Consider the following 22,223-nt stretch of genomic DNA (forward strand, 5'->3'; position numbering starts at 1 on the left):
GAAAAAGAGGAGAAGCCAGAAGTGCGGCAGCTGTCAGACTGCAGTGCCGGTGTGGGTCTGATCCTGTGTTAAGGGTCCCAGGATAACCCCAGGTTCAGTGATTCACTAGGAGGACACACAGAGCTCATGTAGTCATACTCGTGACTAATTCATTACAGCAAAAGAATTACAAGCAAAATCAGCCAAGGGAAAAGGTACAAGGGGTAAATTCCAGGGGAATTCCAGGCACAAGTTTTCAAGAATCCTCTCCCAGTAGAGCCACAGGACACACTAAATTCCTCCAGCAACAGGTTGTGACAACACATGTGAAATGTCTATCCCAGGGAAGCATTAGAGACTCAGTGCCCAAGAATTTTAACTGGGAGTTGAGCAACTGGGAATTTAACTGGGAGGTAGCCATCCTCTGCCTGGCACATGCTAGAGTACAGACTAAGAAAGCAGGTGTTCATAATAAACTACATTGTTTTTATCTGTGACCCATCTTCCGCTTAGGATGCTGACCTCTTTGCACACTACGTGATGAGTCTACCCCAGATCCTCAACTCACACCATCTGTTTACTTGGACCACTCTCAGTATGCCTGTGTTAGCTTATACTCTGAATAGCAGAGATTCGACATACAAGAGACTTACTGGGAGGAATGTCTGTGAGGGGAAATGAGGGAAAAACCAGAAGTGAGGAGAGGCATCTAACCACAATGCAAGTCTTTCCCTTTCCCACCTTGTGAAGGAGAGAGGGAAGGAAGAGGGCTGAGTAAGTAGGATCTCAGAGTCCAGTGTAGTTCTGAGAAAGTTTCATCCGGGGCAGTGGTGAGATGTTCAAGCCAAAGTTACCCACCAGAGTAGTCCCATGTGTTTCAGAAATGGGCCAGCTACACTGTCCCTACCACGCTCAGTCATTAGCTCAGACCAGCCCATGGGAAGTAGGGCATGAGTGTGAACATGAGCCTAAATCCAGAGGCCAGCAGTTTAGAAGTCATCTTTGTATTTTAAGTTTTGGAAGTGAATGAGATGGTCCAGAAGATTACAGGTGAGAAAGTCCAAACAGAACCTTTAAAGACATTAATATTGAAGTGGTGAGCAGAAAACAAAGAGCCAGTGTAGGAGGAGACTGCATATTGTTTTGAGAGTTAGAAAAAGTCTCAGGTAAGAGAGAGTATAAAGCAGACAGGAAAAGCCAATTGTATCAAATGTTAATAGAGAAGTTTAGTAGGATGAAGACTGAAGAGGTCACTGATGACCATTCTGAGATCATTGTCAGTGGATTTCAGGGGACAGATTGGAGCAAGCAGACTAGAGATTATAAGTGTGTACTACTTTTTGAGATGGGGCAAAATCTTTCCAAATAAACAGTCTTTCATTGTGATAATTTTTATCTCTCTAACAAATTTAAAATCAAGTGATGCCCCGCCTGCTAAATTTCACAGGATTCAGCCTTCTTCTGGTAGACGTCCACAGAGAACTGAGGAGGAGAGAAGAGAGATTCAAGTCTGGATGAAAAGAAAACGAAGAGAAAGAATGGCAGACTACTTAAATCAGCTGGCAGAAAAGAGAGGGCAAGAACATGATCCTTTTTGCCCCATGAACAATCCGGTAAGTCTGTCTGTCAAGGTTAATGGAATTATCACAGAATATGTACAGTTTTCCCTGGTAAATATTCAAGAAAAGGACTCACATAATTTAGATGACTTTTTTTACTTGACAGAAAAGTCTGCATTTTACTTACATCAGAAAATGTTAAGAAATTACCTTAAGATATAGCAGGGTAGTCTGTAAACCATGTGCTATTGAACTATCTTAAGTATTTTTTCAGGCTAATTACAGCTCTAGCATTTTAACCAAATGAAGAGGCTGGATGGTTGGGTGACCAATTGGAGTTGTTACCTTAATTTTCAATGAGAGTCAATAGCAGCTTCACAACTGGCTGTGTGTGTAGTAAAGCCATTTAAAAATTTTAATTTCCTATCCAGAAGTTATCTACAAAATATGCTTTTAAAGTATGGTCCTGTCATGTACCAACAGCACAATGCCATGTGTGTGTGGGTGCGTGCATGCACACTTTTCAACTGCCCTTTAAAGTCATCATTTATTTACTGAGCCCTGCCTGTGGACATCACCACAGCTAAATCAGAAGTATTTTCCTTCAGAAGGTGAAACAAATTAGTGTTACTCTGATAATCATATTACTATGCCACATTTAGATGATACTTAGATTACAGTTTATGTTTTAGTTTATAATCTGAAATAAAATTAAATATAAGAGTAATTCATTTTTTTCTGCACCATTAGGGAAACACTGTAAGTGAATTTTCCAGATAAGGTTGCCACATTTAAGCACCAAATGGTGCAAAAGTAGGTGAATTGTTATTTAAGGTGTGTACTTTACTTCTTGTGCCTGGAGAGAGCATGCTGATGTTAATATACTATTTTGTTGATAGCTTTGGGGACATGGTAATGACCTTCAGGGCTACTGAAGTACATGACCAGAATCTTTTTTTTTTATTGAAGTATCATGGATATATAATCTTATATTGGTTTCAAGTTTACAACACAGTGGTTCATTAGTTACTCATATTATTAAATCCTTACCCCCACTAATGCAGTTACTATCTGTCAACATTGAAGATGTTACAGAATCATTGGCTATATTCTCCATGCTGTACTACTATCCCCATGACCCCATGATTGAGAATTTTTGTGCCCCTTTATCTCCCTCCCTCTCCACCATGACAAGCACCAGTCACTTTTTAGTGTCTGTGAGTCTACTGCTGTTTTATTCATTTTGTTTTATTTTTTATATTCTACAAATAAGTGAAATCATATGCATGACCAGAATTTTGATGTGCATGTGCATATGTGTGTGTTCTTCCACCACAGGGAGGAAGCGTTCTGATACCACTGTCCTTGTCAGCCAAGGAAATACCCAAGATGGTTAGAATTGTGTTTAAGTTTAGAATAAATTAACTCTGAGGGCATCAAGACTGTTTGTTCATAGGCTTTGTGATATCTCTTTCACAATTGCAGACCCTTGTTTCTTTATTTTTAGCTTCTATTTGGGTAAAGGTATGGGATTGATGAAGAGCTAGTGTAATTAACATTTTCATTTGGTTTTCTACCAGAAATCAGTAAGACTAATTTGTTACTATTTCTGTATAGGACCTAGAGAAAGTGAGTCCACTTCTGCTTGCACAGTTTTATAAACACAGTTGTGTACAAAAGGACATCATCTTATTAGTGATTCAGCAGTAACTTAATGTGCTGGAATATATATATAGCTGACGTTTGCCAGTTTGTCAGTTAGTGCAACAGTTTGGAAGAGTTAACAACTCACAGCGAATTTACTACAGTAGTGTTTCGGTAAACATTTTAAAACATCATTCTGGGAAAAAGATGCTGGAGTAAGAAGGCAAGGTGGAAACCTCCCCCCAAAAACTCATAAAAAAAGAAAATACAGCAAATACAACTAAACCTGAAAGCTACCCAAAGACTGCAGAACTGACTACCTACATCTGGGGAAGAAGAGAAGACCTCATAGAAAGGGTAAAGTGGCGAAGCCAAGATCCGGCAGGACCCAAGCCCTCCCCCGACCCCAGTCCACAGGCAGAAAGAAGAGGAACAGAGCAAGGAAGGAGCAGGGGCCCAGGATCCCTGAGTACCTGGCCCTGGAGATCTGCTCTGGGAACACGAACCCACATTACATAGTGCTCTGGTGATTAGTGGAACTGGACAACAAAGACAGGTGGAACACTCAGTGAGACAGATTCCAGCCATTTGTGGAGAACAGGTATGCTCTACTGGCCCCTCTGAGACAAAAGCAAAGCAGGCAGTTCAAAAACTTCCCAGTAGCAGGAGGGGTGCCAGGGGGCAAGCGTTACATGGAACTTTCTGCTCAGGGGAAAAGGCAGGTGGACAATACCTCCTCAGCCCACCCTTGACCCAACAGGTTGGGAACTCTCTGGAGCGACAGATGCTCTATTACTCCTTGGAAACATGCCTTGAGTCTTCTCCCTATGTTGCACAGCCTGTGAATGGCCCCCTTGGCCTGGCAGCAGGGTCAGACTTTGCTGCCCTTGGGCAGAGGGAGACCCTTCCAGCTTTCTCGACTCTGTTTTGGCCCAGCCAGTGAACTGCCAGCAGGAGTCAAAACCAAGGAGCAGCTTCCTCCTGGCAGGCACCAGTCCTGCTGCCTGTGGCCTTTGCTATTGCTTCAGGCCAGGTAGAGGGTGGCTCCACCCATGGCAGCTCTAGCGGTGCAGTGCTGAGGCTTGTCCCTGTGTGCATGACCAGTTGACATCCCACTTGGCCTGGCAGTGGTGTAAAACTTGCTGCTGGGTAGGCGGAGGGAGACCCTCCCACCTTTCTTGGCCCCAGCTGGGAAACTGAATGTGGGAGCCAGTCCTGGGAGCTCCTTTCTCCTGGCAAGTGCTGGTCCCACCTGCCCCTTCCTCTGCTGCAGCCCAGGTGGAGGGTGGCCCTGCCCATAGCAACTCCAGCAGAGACTTCTGCACTGATCACAAAGGCACAGCCAAAGCAGCCAAAGCAGCCAGTGAGCCTGAAATCAGAGCATTACAAGCCAGACAGGCACTCTGCCCACTGCATGCTAACAACTGGGGCTCCTGCACTGGAAAGTGAAGTGTCTTGAGCTTCTGGGCACTAGTGGGCACCTCCTTCATAAATCTATTACTCCATAGGAAATACTAGAAAAATGAAGCAGAGGAATTTGTTCCAAAAAAAACTACAAGACCAAAGGACCAGAAAGAGGGCTGAATGAAACTGAAATCACCAGTCTTAAGATAAAGGCATCAAAGTAAAAGTCATAAACATGTTCACAGGTCTACACAAAAATAGTCAAGATCTCAGGGAGGACCTCAACAAAAAGATAGACAACCTTCAAAAGAGCCACTCAGCTGAAGAAACAGCATCTGAAATGAAGCATACAATGGAGAGATTTAATAACAGCCTTTCACAGGTTAAAGAAATTATAAACAGTTTGGAAATTAGGGAGCAAGGAAACAAACCCCCAAACAGAAAAAAAGATCTATAGGAGTGAAAGAATAATAAGAGAATTGTGTGACCAATCCAAACAGAAAAATATTCAGATAATAGGGGTATCAGAAGGAGAAGAGGGACACAAAGGGATAGAAAGTCTCTTTGAGGACATAATTGCTGAAACTTCCCCAATCTAGGCAAAGAAATAGTCTCTCAGGTCATGGAAGCACAGAGATCCCCTAACAAAAGGGACCCCAGGAAGACAACACGAAGACATATAATAATTAAAATGTTAAAGATCAAGGATAAGGAGAGTGTTGAAAGCAGCCAGAGAGAGAAAAAATATTACTTATAAAGGAAACCCCTTCATCTATCAGCACACATCTCAGCAGAAACTTTACAGGCCAGAAGGGAGTGGCATGATATATGTAATGCAATGAAACAGAAGGATCTCCAACCAAGAAACCTCTACCTGGAAAGATTATCATTTAAATTTGAAGCAGGGATTAAACAACTTCTAGATAAACAAAAGTTGAAGGAATTCACCACCATAAAGCCAGCCTTACAGGACATGTTAAAGGGACTGCTGCAGATGGAAATGTTCCTAAGGCTAAATAGCTCTCACCAGTGAGAATAAATCCACAGTAAAGGTAGTAGACCAATTACTTAGCAGGCAAGTATGAAATTAAATTATTCACAAAAATCAGTCAAGGGGTACACAAAAAGTGCGGAATATGACACCTAATACATAAAGAGTAGAGGAGGAAAAAGAAGAAGGTGGGGGGAAGTACTTCTAGATTGTGTTTGAAATAGAGTAATCAGTAATTTGAGATAGACTACTATATAGCAAGGGGATTGCTTTGAACTTTGGTAACCACAAATTGAAAGCCTACAATAGATATGTACAGACACACACAAAAAAAGGAAAAGAAAATCTAGTCACAATACTAAAAAAAAATCCATCAAATAATGAGTATAGGAGAAGAAAAAAGGAACAGAGGAGATATAAAAACAACCAGGAAACAATTAACAAAATGGGAGTAAGTACATATCTATCAATAATTACCTTAAATGAAAATGGACTGAATGCAGCAATCAAAAGACATAGAATGGCAGAATGAATTAAAAAATAAGACCCATTTATATGCTGCCTAAAAGTGACTCATAGGAGACCAAAGACAAACATGGAGTAAAAGTGAAGGGATGGAAAAAGATAGTTCATACTAATAATAGGGAGAAAAAAGCAGGAGTAGCAATACTTATATCAGAAAATACAGATTTCAAAATAAAGTAACAAGGGACAAAGACATTACATAATGATAAAGGGGTCAGTTCAACAAGAGGATATATCCATTATAAATATCTATGCACTGGGAGGATTCTCAAGATGGCGGTGTGAGTAGGGTGGTGCAAATCTCCTCCAAAAACCATATATATATTGAAAATACAGCAAATACAACTATTCATAAAAGAGTGACCAGAAGATACAGTACATGAGCCAGGCTACATCTGCAAGAGCCCAACATCTCATGGAAAAGGGTAGGATACAAAGCCATGACCCAGTGGGACCTGAGTACTACCCCCACCCCAGATCACCAGTGGGAGGAAGGGAACAGAGTGGGGAGGGAGTGGAAGCACAGGACTGCTAAATAACCAGCCCTGGTGGTCTGCCCTGGGCGCACATACACACATTGCATGGTGCACTGAATATTGGAGGAGTGGAAAAGCAAGGTCTGAGATTGAGACTGCAAACACGTTTCCACAGCCGGCGGCCCTGGGACAAAAGAAAAGTGGGCTTTTTAAAAGTCTTAAAGGGAATGCTCCACATCACTAATCCTCAGGGAAATGCAAATTAAAACCACAATGATATATCACCTCACACCAGTAAGGATGGTCAGCATCGAAAAGACTAAGAACAACAAATGCTGGTGAGGATTTGGAGAAAGGGAAACCCTCCTGCTCTGCTGGTGGGAATGTAAGTTAGTTGAACCATTGTGGAAAGCAGTATGGAAGTTCCTCAAATAACTAAAAATGGAAATACCATTTGACCCGGGAATCCCACTCCTTGGAATTTACCCAAAGAATACAAGTTCTCAGATTCAAAAACACATATGTACCCCTATGTTTATCGCAGCACTTTTTACAATAGCCGAGATATGGAAGCAACCTAAGTGTCCATCAGTAGAGGAATGGATAAAGAAGAGGTGGTACATATACACAATGGAATACTATTCAGCCATAGGAAAGAAACATCCTACCATTTGCAACAACATGGATGCATGGATGCAGCTGGAGGACGTTATGCTCAGTGAAATAAGCCAGGCAGAGAAAGACAAATGCCAAATGATTTCTTTCATTTGTGGAGTATAACAATGAAGCAAAACTGAAGGAACAAAATAGCAGCAGACTCACAGATTCCAAGAATGAACTAGTGGTTACCAAAGGGGAGGGGTGTGGGAGAGTGGGTGGGGAGGGAGGGAGAAAGGGATTGAGGGGTATTATGTTTAGCACACATAGTGTGGGGGATCACAGAGAGAACAGTGTATCACAGAGAAGGGATATAGTGGATCTCTGGCAACTTGCTGCACTGATGGACAGTGACTGCATTGTGGTATGGGTGGGGACTTAATAATATGAGTAAATATAGTAACCATATTGTTTTTTTCATGTGAAACCTTCATAAGAGTGTATAACAATCATACCTTAATAAACAATTTTAAAAAAAAGTCTTAAAGGGACAAGGGTTTAACAGGTGGAGAAAATTGTCCTGGCATACTCATTCCAGCAGCCTGGAAACTTTAAGGAATTTCAGGTGCTGTAGCCCCCAGGGTGGCAATGCAGCTCCGAAGCCCCTCGTGGCGATGAGCAGCCTGATGTTCCTTCCCCACCGCTGGCACTGCAGGCAAACCAGCTGACCTGCCATTGTTGCGGAACAGCCAGGGAGCAGCCCTGCCTATAGCAATCACATAGTTTAGCACAGAGGCTTCTCCTTGTGTGCGGCTAACTGGCCCAGACCCATGAGCTGCTCCCTGTGAACGGTTGACCGGCACAGACAGTGGAGACTGGCGGAGAGTCCAGGAGGCACAAGGGGGCTTTGTTCTCATGGCAGAACACGTACCCCTTGCCTGCGACACCACCAGTGCCCCAGACCATCCAGAGGGCTGCCCCGCCCACAGCAGCTAAGGAGATTAACCCAGAGGCTGCTCCCTGTGCGTGGTTGACTGGCACAGACAGTGGAGACAGGAGCAGAGTCCAGAAAACAAAAGGGACTTTGTTCGCATGGCAGAACACGCACTGTTCACCTGCAAGCTCCACCAGTGCCCTAGACCGCCACGAGGGCTGCCACGCCCACAGCAACTCAGAGGATTAACCCAGAGGCTGCTCCCTGCACGTGCTGGACTGGTGCATACAGCAGAGATGGGCACAGAGTCCAGGAAGCACAAAGGGCTCTGTTCTCATGGCAGGACATGTGTCGCTGGCTTGCGACCCGCACCAGAGCCCTAGGCCATCCCGAGGGCCGCCTCACTGATGGAAGCTCGGGATTAACCCAGAGGTTGCTGCCTTTTGTGGTTAACCAGCACAGACAGCCAAGACAGGTAAGGCAACCGGCAAGCAGGAAGGGACTTTGTTCTCCCAGCTGACACACATGCCACTTGCTGGCGACCACTCCCATCACCATGTAAAGGCAGAAGAACTTTGTTCAGTCCAAAATACCTCAAGCACCAGAGAGAGGGCTTGCTGAGACTGAAATCACCAATATTCCTCAAAAAGAATTCAAAATAAAAGCCATAAGCATGATGATGGAGCTACAGAGAAACTCAAGAGCTAAGGGATGAATTCAGGAGGGAGATAACAAATGAAACAAACAATGGAAGGATTTAAGAGCAGACTGGATGAGGTGGAAGAGACTGTTAATGGAATAGAAATCAGAGAACAGGAATACAGAGAAGATGAGGCAGAGAGATAAAAGGATCTCTAGGAATGCAAGAATATTAAGAAAACTATGAGCAATCCAAATGGAACAATATTCACATGATGGGCTACCAGAAGAAGAAGAGAGAGAAAAAGGGTTAGAAAGTGTCTTTGAAGAAATAATTGCTGAAGACTTTCCCAAGCTGGGAAAGGAAATAGTCTCTCAGAACATGGAAGTCCACAGATCTCCCAACACAAGGGACTCAAGGAGGACAACACAAAGACATCTAATAATTGAAATGGCAAAGATCAGAGAGAAGGACAGTATTTTTTGAAAAAATTTCATTAAGGCATTATTGATATACACTCTTATGAAGGTTTTACATGAAAAAACAATGTGGTTACTACATTTACCCACATTATCAGGTCCCCACCCATATCCCGATGCAGTCACTGTCCATTAGAATAGTAAGATACCACAAATTCACTGTTTACCTTCCCTGTGCTACACTGTCTTCCCCGTGACCCCCACACAATGTGTACCCCCATGATCCCCACCCACCCTCCTACACTCCTACCTTTTGGTAACCACTAGTCCCTTCCTGGAGCCTGTGAGTCTGGTGCTGTTTCTGTTCCTTCAGTTTTGCTTTGATGTTATATTCCACAAATGAAGGAAATCATTTGGAACATGTCTTTCTCCGCCTGGCTTATTTCACTGAGCAAAATATCCTCCAGCTCCATCCATGTTGTTGCAAATCATAGGATTTGTTTCTTATGGCTGAGCAGTATTCCATTGTGTATGTGTACCACATCTTCTTTAACCATTCATATACTGATGGACGCTTAGGTTGCTTCCATTTCTTGGCTATTGTAAATAGTGCTGCAATAAACATAGGGGTGCATCTGTCTTTTTCAAACTGGGCTCTCTTAGGATAAATTCCTAGGAATGGAATTCCTGGGTCAAATCGTATTTCTATTTTTAGTGTTTTGAGGAACCTCCATATTGCTTTCCACAGTGTTTGAACAAGCTTACTTTCTCACCAGCAGTGTAGGAGGGTTCCCCTTTCTCCACATCCTCGCCATCATTTGTTGTTCTTAGTATTTTTAATGCTGGCCATTCTTATTGGTGTAAGGTGATATCCCATTCTGGTTTTAATTTGCATTTCTCTGATGATTAGTGATGTGGAGCATCTTTTCATGTGTGTGTTGACCATCTGAATTTCATCTATTGAGAATTGTATGTTCATATCCTCTGCCAATTTCTTAATTGGGTTATTTGCTTTTTGGGTGTTGAGGAGTGAGTTCTTTATATATTTTAGATGTTAACCCCTTGTTGGATATGTCATTTACAAGTATATTCTCCCATACTGTTGGATGCCTTTTTGTTCTGTTGATGGTGTCCTTTGCTATATAGAAACCTTTTAGTTTGATGTAGTCCCATGTGTTCATTTTTACTTTTGTTTCCCTTGCTCGAGGAGATGCGTGCAGGAAGAAGTTGCTCAAGCTTATATTCAGGAGATTTTTGCCTATGTTGTCTTCTAAGAATTTTATGGTTTCATGACTTACATTCATGTCTTTGACCCATTTCGAGATTACTTTTGTGTATGGGGTTAAACAATAAACCAGTTTCATTCCCTTGCATGTAGCTGTCCAGTTTTGCCAACACCAGCTGTTGAAGAGGCTGTCATTTCCCCATTGTATGTCCATGGCTCCTTTATCATGTATAAATTGACCATATATGGTTGGGTTTATATCAGGGCTTTCTAGTCTGTTCCATTGGTCTATGGGTCTGTTCTTGTGCCAGTACCAAATTTTCTTGATTACTGTGGATTTGTAGTAGAGCTTGAAGCCACAGATCATAATCCCCCCAGCTTTATTCTTCTTTCTCAGGATTGCTTTGTCTATTTGGGGGCTCTTGTAGTTCCATATTAATTTGAGAATGATTTGGTCTAGTTCATTGAAGAATGCTGTTGGTATTTTGATAGGAATTGCATTGAATCTATAGACTGCTTTAGGCAAGATGGTCATTTTGACAATATTAATTTTTCCTATCCGTGAGCATGGGATGTGTTTCCATTTATTGGTATCTTCTTTAATTTCTCTCATGAGTGTCTTGTAGTTTTCAGAGTATAGGTCTTTCACTTCCTTGGTTACGTTTATTCCTAAGTATTTTATTCTTTTTGATGCATCTGTGAATGGAATTGTTTTACTGATTTCCCTTTGTCCTAGTTCATCATTAGTGTATATGAATGCAACAGATTTCTGTGTATTAATTTTGTATCCTGCAACTTTGCTGAATTTAGATATTAGATCTAGGAGTGGATTCTTAGGGTTTTTTATTTAGAATATCATGTCATCTGCAGACAGTCACAGGTTAACTTCTTCCTTGCTAATCTGGATGCCTTGTATTTCTTTGTGTTGCCAGATTGCTTTGGCTAGGACCTCCAGAACTATGTTGAAAAGAAGTGGGGAGAGTGGGAATTTTTGTCTTGTTTCCTATCTTAATGGAAAAGCTTTCAGCTTCTCGCTGTTAAGTATAATGCTAGCTGTGGGTTTGCCATATATGGCCTTTATTATATTGTGGTACTTGCCCTCTATACCCATTTTGTTGAGCTTTTATCATGAATGGATGTTGAATTCGTCAAATGCTTTTTCAGCATCTATGGAGATGATCTTGTGGTTTTTGTCCTTTTTGTTGATGTGGTGGATGATGTTGATGGATTTTCAAATGTACCATTCTTGCATCCCTGGAATAAATCCTACTTGATCATGATGAATGATCTTTGTGATGTATTTTTGAATTCGGTTTGCTAATATTTTCTTGAGTATTTTTGCATCTATGTTCACCATGGATATTGGTCTGTAATTTTCTTTTTTTGTGGTGTCTTTGCCTAGTTTTGGCATTAGAGTTATGCTGGCCTCATAGAGTGAATTTGGAAGTATTCCTTCTTCTATTTTTTGGAAAACTTTAAGGAGAATGGGTATTAGGGCTTCACTAAATGTTTGATAAAATTCAGCAGTGAAGCCATCTGGTCCAGGGGTTTTGTTATTAGATAGTTTTTTGGTTACCAGTTGAATTTCATTGCTGGTAGTTTGTTCTGATTTTCTGTTCCTTTCTGCGTCTGCCTTGGAAGGTTGTATTTTTCTAGAAAGTTGCATATTTCTTCTAGGTTATCTAGTTTGTTAGCATATAATTTTCATAGTGTTCTCTAATAATTTTTTGTATTTCTGTTGTCCGTAGTGATTTTTCCTTTCTAATTTCTGATTCTCTTTATGTGTGTAGACTCTTTTTTCTTGAAATGTCTGGCTAGTAGTTAATCTATTTTGATTATTTTCTTGAAGAACCAGTTCTTGCTTTCATTGATCCTTTCTATTGTTTTATTTCTCTCGATTTTATTTATTTTTTCTCTAATCTTTATTATGTCCCTCCTTCTACTGAATTTGGTCCTCATTCTTCTTTTTCTAGTTTACTTAATTGTGAATTTAGTGTATTCATCTGGGATTGTTCTTATTTCCTGAGGTAGGCCTGTATTGCAATATACTTTGCTCTTATCATGGCCTTCACTGCATCCCACAGATTTTGCAGTGTTGAATTAGTGTTGTCTTTTCTCTGCATATATTGCTTGATCTCTGTTTTTATTTGGTCATTGATCCATTGGTTATTTGGGAGTATGCTATGTAGCCTCCATGTGTTTGTGGGCCCTTTCATTTTCTTTGCATACTTTATTTCCAGTTTCATACCTTTGTGGTCTGAGAAGCTGGTTGGTACAACTTGAATCTTTTAAAATTTACTGAGGCTCTTTTTGTGGCCTATTATATGATCTATTCTTGAAAATGTTTCATGTGCACTTGAGAAGAATGTGTATTCTGCTGCTTTTGGGTGTAGAGTTCTGTAGATGTCTGTTAGGTCCATCTTTTCTAATGTGTTGTTCAGTGCCTCTGTGTCCTTACTTATTTTCTGTCTGTTTGATGGAGTGGTGAAGTCTCCTAGAATGAAAGCATTGCATTCTTTTTTCCCTTTTAATTCTTTTAGTATTTATTTCACGTCTGTAGGTGCTCCAGTGTTGGGCACATAGATATTTATAATGGCTATATCTTCTTGTTGGATCGATCTCTTTATCATTATATAATGTCCTTCTTTGTCTCTTGTTACTTTCTTTGTTTTGAAGTCTGTTATGTCTGATAAAAGTACTGCAAGTCCTGCTTTTCTCTCCCTATTAGATGCATGAAATATCTTTTCTGTCCCTGCACTTTTAGTCTGTGTATGTCTTTGGGTTTAAAGTGAGTCTCTTGTATGCAGCATATAGATTGGTCTTGTTTTTTAATCCATTCAATGAGTCTTTGTGTTTTGATTGGTGCTTTCAGTCCATTTATATTTGGTGTGATTATTGATAGGTATGTACTTATTGCCATTGAAGGCTTTAGATTTGTGGTCACCAAAGTTTCAAGGTTAACTTCCTTACTATCTAAGGGTCTAACTTAACTTACTTAATATGGTATTACAAACACAATCTAAAGGTTCTTTTTTTCCCTTTTTATTCCTCTTCCATTCTTTATATATTAGGTATTATATTCTGTACTCTTTGTCTATCCCTTGATTGACTTATGGGATAGTTGATTTAATTTTTCATTTGCTTAGCAATTAACTGTTCTACTTTCTTTACTGTGGTTTTATTACCTCTGGTGTCAGCTACTAAACCTTAGGAACACTTCCACCTAGAGCAGTGCCTCCAAAGTACAGTGTAGAGATGGTTTGTGGGAGGTAAATTCTCTCAGCTTTTGCCTATGTGGAAATTGTTTAATCCATCCTTCAAATTTAAATGATAATCTTGCTGGGTAATGTATTCTTGGTTCAAGGCCCTTCTGCTTCATTGCATTAAATACATCATGATACTCCCTTCTGGTCTATAAGGTTTCTGCTGAGAAATTTGATGATAGCCTGATGGGCTTTCCTTTGTATGTGATCTTATTTCTCTCTCTGGCTCCTTTTAATAGTCTGTCCTTATCCTTAATCTTTGTCATTTTAGTTACTATATATGTTGTTGTTGTTTTACTTGGGTCCCTTATGTTGGGAGATCTGTGCACCTCCATAGCCTGAGAGACTATCTCCTTCCCCAGATTGTGGAAGTTTTCACCAATTACCTCCTCAAAGACACTTTCTAACCCTTTGTCTCTCTCTTTTTCTGGTACCTGTGTAATGCGAATATTGTTCCATTTGGATTGGTCACACAGTTCTCTCAATATTCTTTCATTCTTAGAGATCCTTTTTTCTCTCTGTGCCTCGGGTTCTTTTGTATTCATCTTCTCTTATTTCTATTTCATTCATCCTCTGTGACCGTAAGTGCTTTTAATACCCTCCATTGTGCTCTTCACGATTGGATCTCTGACCGGAATTCATTCCTGAGTTCTTGGAATATTTTTCTGTACCTCCATGAGCATAATTATTTTTATTTTGAAATCTCTTTCAGGAAGCTTCATGAGGTCAGTATCATTTGAATCTTTCTCAGATGTTGTATTCATAATTTTAGTTTGATCCAGGTTCCTTTGGCATTTCATAGTTGTATATGGCACCCTCTAATGCCCAGAAGCTCTACTCTCTGGCCCAGCCCAGCCCCTGCAGAAATGTCTGGGATTGCTGGGGAGCAATATTGGTGCCTGGGGGGTGGAAAGAGCTGTGTCCTGCTTCCCTGCTGCTATCACTGCCTCCAGTGCCAGAACCAGTGGACCGAGCACAAAGGTATAAGCCTCTATGTTTTGCATTTGTGGTTCCTGTAGATGGGGCCTCCCTCTGGCTGGCCTATCACCAGGTTAGGGTTTGCCAGTTTGCGAGCCAGGTGGGGCTGGTAGGGAGAAAGGCACAGTAGGCTGTGTATCATGCAGAGGGTCCTTCAAGCTGTATAGCCAGCCAGGGAGCTGTAGTGCCTGAAGATCGAAAAAGTTCTCAACCTGCTGGGCAGTGTACACCCAGACAATTTTGTCTACCTGTTCTTTCTCCTGAGCAGTAAGCTCTGTGCAGTCCTTGCCCCATTAGCAGCTTTCTTGCTGTTAGGTAGTCTCTCAGACTGCCTGCCTTTCTTTTGTCCCAGAGAAGCTGAATATGGATCCCTGCTTTCCACAAATGGCTGGAATCTCTGGCTCCGCAGGTATTCTGCCTGTCTTAGCTTTCCAACCCCCTAATCACAAGAGTATCATGAAATCACCATGAAATGTAGGTTTTTGCTCCCAGAGCAGATCTTCAGAGTTAGGTGTTCCACAGTCCCAGGCCTCCAGTCCTTCCCTGCTGCATTTCTCTTCCTCCTGCAGGTGATCTGGGGTGGGGGAGGGGCTTGGGTCCCACTGACCACGGCTTTGGTATGTTACCCTGTTCCGTGAGGTTTATTCTTTTCTCCAGGTGTATTCAGTTTGGTGCAGACATCTTTCCTGTTGCTCTTTCAGGATTAGTCGTATTAGTTATATTCCTGTGTTATGTGCAGTTTTAGGAGAAAGCCTCTGTGTCACCTCTCATGCCGCCATCTTTCAAGGACAGAGTATTAAAAGCAGCCAGAGGGAGAAAAAAGATCAAGTACAAAGGAAAACCCATCAGGTTATCATCAGACTTCTCAGCAGAAACCTTACAGGCCAGAAGGGAATTGCACGATATATTCAATGCAATGAAACAGAAGGGCCTCGAACCAAGAATATGTTACCCGGAAAGATTATCATTTAGATTTGGAGGAGGGATTAAACAATTCCCAGATAAACAAAAGTTGAGGGAATTTACGTCCCACAAACCATCTCTACTATGTATTTTGAAGGGACTGCTCTAGATGGAAGTGTTCCTAAGTCTAAATAGCTGTCACAAAGGAAAATAAAACCACAGAAAAAAAGTATACCATTCAAATGCTAATAGGAAGGCAAAAGAAAATCAGCTATCACAAAATCAGTCAAGGGAAATACAAAGAGTACAGAATAAAACACCAAACATATAAAGAGTGGAGGTGGAAGAAAAAGAAGGGAGAGAAATAAAGAATCATCAGATTGTGTTTAAAAGAGCATAATAAGTGAGTTAAGTTAGACAGGTAGATAGTAAATAAGCTGCTGTTGAACCTTTGGTAACCACGAGTCCAAAGCCTGCAATGGGAATAAGTATATATTCATCAATAATCACCCTAAATGTAAATGAACTGAATTTACCAATCAAAAGACACAGAGCAATAGAATGGATAAAAAAGCAAGACCCATCTATATGCTGCCTACAAGAAACTCAATTCAAAACCAAAGAGAGACACAGATTAAAAGTGAAGGGATGGAAAAAAGATATTTCATGTAAACTAAAGGGAGAAGAAAGCAGGAGTTGCAGTACTTGTATCAGACAAAATAGATTCCAAAACAAAGAAAGTAACATGAGGCAAAGAAGGACACTACCTGATGATATAGGGGTCAATCCAACAAGATTATATAACCATTATAAATATCTATGTACTGGACACAGTAGCACCTGCATATGTGAAACACATACTAACAGAATTAAAGGGGGAAACAGAATGCAATGCATTCATTTTAGGAGACTTCAACACACCACTCATTGCAAAGGTCAGATCAAACAGACAGAAAATAAGTAAGGACAAAGAGGCACCGAACAACACATTAGAACAGATGGACCTAACAGACATCTACAGAACACTCCACCCAAAAGCAGCAGGATACCCATTCTTCTCAAGTGCACATGGAACATTTTTGAGAACAGAGCACTTGCTAGGCCACAGAAAGACCCTCAGTGAATTCAAAAAGATTCAAATTGTACCAACCACCTTCTCAGATCACAAAGGTATAAAACTAGAAATAAATTGTACAAAGAAAAGAAAAAGGCTTAAAAATAAATGGAGGCTTAACAACATGCTCCTATATAATCAATGGGCCAATGATCAAATTCAAACAGCAATAAATGGAGGCAAATTAAAACAACAGCACAATGCACCAACTTCTCTGGGAACAGTGAAGGCAGTTCTAAGAGGAAAGTATATAGCAATCGAGGCCTATTTAAAGAAGGAAGAACAATCCCAAATGAATAGTCAAAATTCACAATTATTGAACCTGGTAAAAGAAGAACAAATGAGGGCCAACATCAGCAGAAGGAGGGACATAATAAAGATCAGAGAAGAAATAAATAAAATTGAGAAGAATAAAACAATAGAAAAAATAAATGAAACCAAGAGCTGTTTCTTTGAGAAAATAAACAAAATAGATAAACCCTTAGCCAGACTTATTAAGAAAAAAAGAGGATCTACACACATAAATGGAATCAGAAATGAGAAAGGAAAAATCATGACATACACCACAGAAATGCAAACAATTATTAGAGAACTATGAAAATCTATATGCTAACAAACTGGAAAACATAGAAGAAATGGACAACTTTCTAGAAAAATCCAACCTTCCAAGACTTACCCAGGAAGAAACAGAAAATCTAAACAGTCCAATTACCAGCAATGAAATTAAATCAGTAATCAAAAAACTACGCAACAACAAAACCCCTGTACCAGATGGATGCACCGCTGAATTTTTTAGACATTTAGAGAACATATAATACCCATTCTCAAAGTTTTTCAAAAAATAGAAGAGGAAGTAATATGTCCAATGCTCATTGTATGAAGTCAGCATCACTCTAATACCAAAACCAGGCAAAGGCACCACAAAAAAAGAAAACTACTCAACAAAATATTAGCAAACCGAATTCAAAAACACATCAAGAGGATCACACATCATGGTTAATTGGGATTCATCACAGGGATGCAATGATGATACAACATTCGAAAATCCAGCAACATCATCCACCACATCAACAAAAAGAAGGACAAAAACCACATGATCATCTCCATAGATGCTGAAAAAGCATTCGACAAAATTCAACATCCATTCATGATAAAAACTCTGAACAAAATGGGTTTAGAGGGCAAGTACCTCAACATAATAAAGGTCATATATGACAAACCCACAGCAAACATTATACTTAACAGCGAGAAGCTGAAAGCTTTTCCCCTAAGATTGGGAACAAGACAAGCATGCCCAGCCTCCCCACTTGTATTCAACATAGTACTGGAGGTCCTAGCTACGGTAATCAGACAACACAAAGAAATAAAAGGCATTCAGATTGGAAAGGAAGAAGTTAAACTGTCACTGTTTGCAGATGACATGATATTGTAAATAAAAAACCCTAAGGAATCCACTCCTAGATCTAATATCTGAGTTCAGCAAAGTTGCAGGATGCAAAATTAGTACAAGAAATCTGTTGCATTCGTATACACTAACAATGAACTAGCAGAAAGAGAAATCAGGAAAACAATTCTATTCACAATTACATCAAAAAGAATAAAATACCTAGGAATAAACGTAACCAAAGAAGTGAAAGACCTATACCCTGAGAACTACGAGACATTCATGAGAGAGAAATTAAGAAGATACCAATAAATGGAAATACATCCTGTGCTCATGGATAACAGCCATCCTGCCTAAAGAAATCTACAGATTCAACACAATCCCTATCAAAATTCCAACAGCATTCTTCAATGAAGTAGAGCAAATTGTTCTAAAATTAGAATGGAACCACAAAATACCCCGAATAGGCAAGGTAATCCTGTGGTAAAACAAAGCTGGGGGGATTATGGTCCCTAACTTCAATCTCTACTATAAAGTCACAGTAATCAAAACAGTGTGGTACTGGCAAAAGAAGACACACGTAGATGAACAGAACAGAGAGCCCATATATAAACCTACACATATATGGCAAATTAATACATGATAAAGGTACTGTTAATATACAATGGGGAAAAGACAGCCTCTTCAACAGCTGGTGCTGGGAAACTAAATAACTAGATGTAAGAGGATGAAACTGGATTGTTGTCTAACTTCATACACAAAGTAAACTACAAATGGATCAAAGACCTGAATGTAAGGTATGAAACCATAAAGCTCTTAGAAGAAAATATAGGCAAAAATCTCAATATAAACATGAGGAACTTTTTCCTGAACCCATCTCCTCAGGCAAGGGAAACAAAATAAAAAATAAACAAGTGAGACTACATCAAATGAAAAAGCATCTGTACAGCAAAGGACACCATGAGCAGAACAAAAAAGCATCCTACAGTATAGGAGAATATATTCATATATGACTTATCTGATAAGGGGTTAACATGCAAAATATATAAAGCACTCACATGCCTCAATACCCAAAAAAGAAGATAAACCAATGAAAAAAATGGGCCAAAGATCAGAACAGACACTTCTCCAGTGAAAAAATACAGATGGCTAACAAGACACATGAAAAGTTGCTCTACATCGCTAATCATCAGGGAAATGCAAATCAAAACCATGATGAGATCACCTCACACCAGTTAGGATGGCCACTATCCAAAAGACAAGAGACTACAAATGCTGGCGAGGATGCTGAGAAATGGGAACCCTCCTACACTGTAGGGATGTAAATTGGTGCAACCATTGTGGAAAGGTATATGGAGGTTCCTTAAAAAACTAAAAATAGAAATACTATTTGACCCAGTCCTTGGAATTTTCCTGAAGAAAACAAGGTACTTGATTTGGAAAGACATAATCACCTGTATGTTTATTGCTGTACAATTTACAATAGCCAAGATACGGAAGGAACCTAAGTGTCCATCAGTAGACGAATGGATAAAGAAAATGTGATACATACACACAATGGAGTATTATTAAGCCCTAAAAAGAAAAGATAGTCTCCCATTTGCAACAACATGTGTGGATCTAGAGGGTATTATGCTCAGAGAAATAAGTCAGATGGAGAAAGACAAATACCAAATGATTTCACTTATTTGTGGAGTATAAAAACAAAAGAAAAAAGAAGAAACAAAATAGCAGTAGACTCATAAACACTGAGGGGACTAGTGGTTATCAATGGGGTGGAGTTTGGGAGGATGCTGTGGGAGGGAAAAGGGATAAGAGGCACAACAATTCGCAATCAGTGCAGGTTGTTCACGGGGATGGTAGGACAGCACAGAGAATACGTTTAACGATTCTGTAACTTCTTACTATGTTGATGGACAGTGACTGCACTGGATGGGGATGAGGGCTTGATAATATGGGTGAATGTTGAACTGGTATGTTGTATATTTGAAATCATCATAAGATTGTATATCAGTGGCACTTTAATTTAAAAAATTTTTTTAATATCAAAATGATGGTTTTATTTATTTTTATTTTTTCTGCTTTGTGAACCAAATTTCTGGTTAGTGAGATTTGCCCCAAGACTGAATATGAAGTAGAGATGTCTCCATACTTAAAATGTTATTTTCCTTTTGAAATGCAGCTAATAAGCTTCTCTCCTTTTGAGTAAATACATTTATTTAGCTACTAAAATAGCTTTTCCATTCCACTTACTAAACTGGATTTTATTTTAATTACATGATGCTTTAATTTAACATTTTCATGTTTTGGTCTGGAGTAGGAAGCTTCATCAAATATGACAGAATTTTGCACTGTTTCATAAATAGCAAGATTGTTTTAACTTCCTGTTAAAACTGACTAGTGGAATGTTCATGTTTTCAATGGGCCATCATGGTTTAATTATTTGAATTGAGCAATAATGAACTAACTGGATATTTCTTGTGCAGTTTTACTTGACTTCAAGGGAAATTAGGCTCAGACAAAAGATGAAGCATGAAAAAGACAGGTGAGTTTGGTAGCTATACCCTGAGCAAAATTTTCTCTCCAGCTTTTCATCCAAAGCATAGATAAATAAATGCCTTAGGAATTCTAGTTTTCACAGTATTCCTTTTTTTTTGTCAATAAACATAAAATTATGGGAGAAAATTGCAAGAAAACAATGAGACTCCACTTGCCTTTTTAGGAATTTGCTTTCAAATATTATTTATTCCATTCATTTTTCATGACTTATTTCTACTGGCCCCTCTTTCCCTAATCCAGACTATATGTGTATTGTACAAATACCCCAAATGCCGTAACTATAGGTTTAATAATACTGCCTAATGGTTTTCAGAAATCTGAAATTTGAATTGCACTTGGAGAGCATTGAAAAAACAAATGCTAGGTGGTCTTCAAACATTATGATCTCTCGGAATATGAACTGAAAATGACTGTTTTATTACATGTTTAATTCTTTGTCTAAAGATTGCTACTCTCTGACCACTATAGTCGTCGAATCTCACAAGCACACACTCTGATGAATGAACTGTTATCTGAATCAGTACAACTACCAGCACCTGCATGGAAACCACTGCCTAACAAACCCAGAACTGTTCCGGTTTCCAGACAACAAGGATCCCTTCCTCCAAGAGGGTAAGAGGAAGTTTGCATATTGTTTTGCAAGAGAATGTCAGCTGTGATAAGAAGCAACGTAGTACTTTTATGACTAAAGTTCAATTGTATTTCCATCTTTCCTGCTCAGAATTGATAATAAAGTGAAGAAAAAGAATGCCCATAATTTTGAGGTCTTTATACATTTATAGAATTACCAAGGAAAAAGACTAAAATGGCATTAAATCTTCAATTAAGATATAGCAAAGCACTTAAGTATATTTAATACGGTTTTGATATCTGTTCAATCCTGTTTTTTTTCTGTAGGTTTTGTTAATTTTTTCTTCTGTAAACTGCCTTGTAAGTGCTCTCTCAGTTCTCCATTTGGCTCCATTCTTGGAGAAACAGTGCCCAGCAGTTCACCACTTCTTCTTCTCTGTCTTCCACCTTGCCCAGTTATTGCTGATTCAATTGTAGATACTGTTACATATTTCTTCCTAAATTAATGATGTGCCATAGGTTTGTATATGAATTCATTAGGCAGGAATTACATACAGAATAGTAAAGAAAAATGCCCAGGTGTAAAGCTTCTTATATATGGCAAACAAACACACAAAGTTATATTGTTGGTGATTCATCAGGTGAACATGAATTGTCAGTATAGTGTTGTTAAAAATTACGTTAGTCAAAATAAATGGTTAGGATTATAAACATAATCACATAACTTTAAAGCCTAGAGGAAATACTATCCAACATAATCCAACATAGTTAGATTACTTGTGTGTTTGTAATTTGGCATGTACTCAACATACCCCCTGACTCTTTTCTATACTAAAGAAGGGTATTTAATACATAAATAATGGCCAGGTACATTGAGATTTAAGATGGATAAAGAGATAACCAAAAACAATTTCTTTGAAAAATACAAATCAAATTTGAGGGATAAGATTGGAAGAATAATTTGTTAGCTGTGCACTGAAAGTACACGAAGGTCAGAATAGCAATGTCAAGTGAATGTGCTAATCTGAGCTAGTGTTGCGTTTTTTCAAATACTGTGCT

The 22,223-nt window shown here is 39.5% G+C and overlaps 1 protein-coding gene across 5 annotated transcripts in view; it reads left to right on the forward strand.

Annotated features, from left to right (window-relative positions):
* The window catches only part of CPLANE1 (ciliogenesis and planar polarity effector complex subunit 1), a 197,196-nt gene that overhangs the window by 165,280 nt on the left and 9,693 nt on the right, over nucleotides 1-22,223 (forward strand). For all 5 annotated transcript variants that reach the window (XM_073236980.1, XM_073236989.1, XM_073236985.1 and 2 more), the window contains 3 exons: nucleotides 1,427-1,592; nucleotides 20,522-20,580; nucleotides 21,039-21,206. In XM_073236980.1, the coding sequence (XP_073093081.1) occupies nucleotides 1,427-1,592; nucleotides 20,522-20,580; nucleotides 21,039-21,206 (393 nt within the window). The remainder of the gene's footprint in view (nucleotides 1-1,426; nucleotides 1,593-20,521; nucleotides 20,581-21,038; nucleotides 21,207-22,223) is intronic.

The sequence above is a fragment of the Manis javanica genome, chromosome 1 (assembly GCF_040802235.1).
Source record: "Manis javanica isolate MJ-LG chromosome 1, MJ_LKY, whole genome shotgun sequence".
Lineage (NCBI taxonomy): Eukaryota > Metazoa > Chordata > Mammalia > Pholidota > Manidae > Manis > Manis javanica.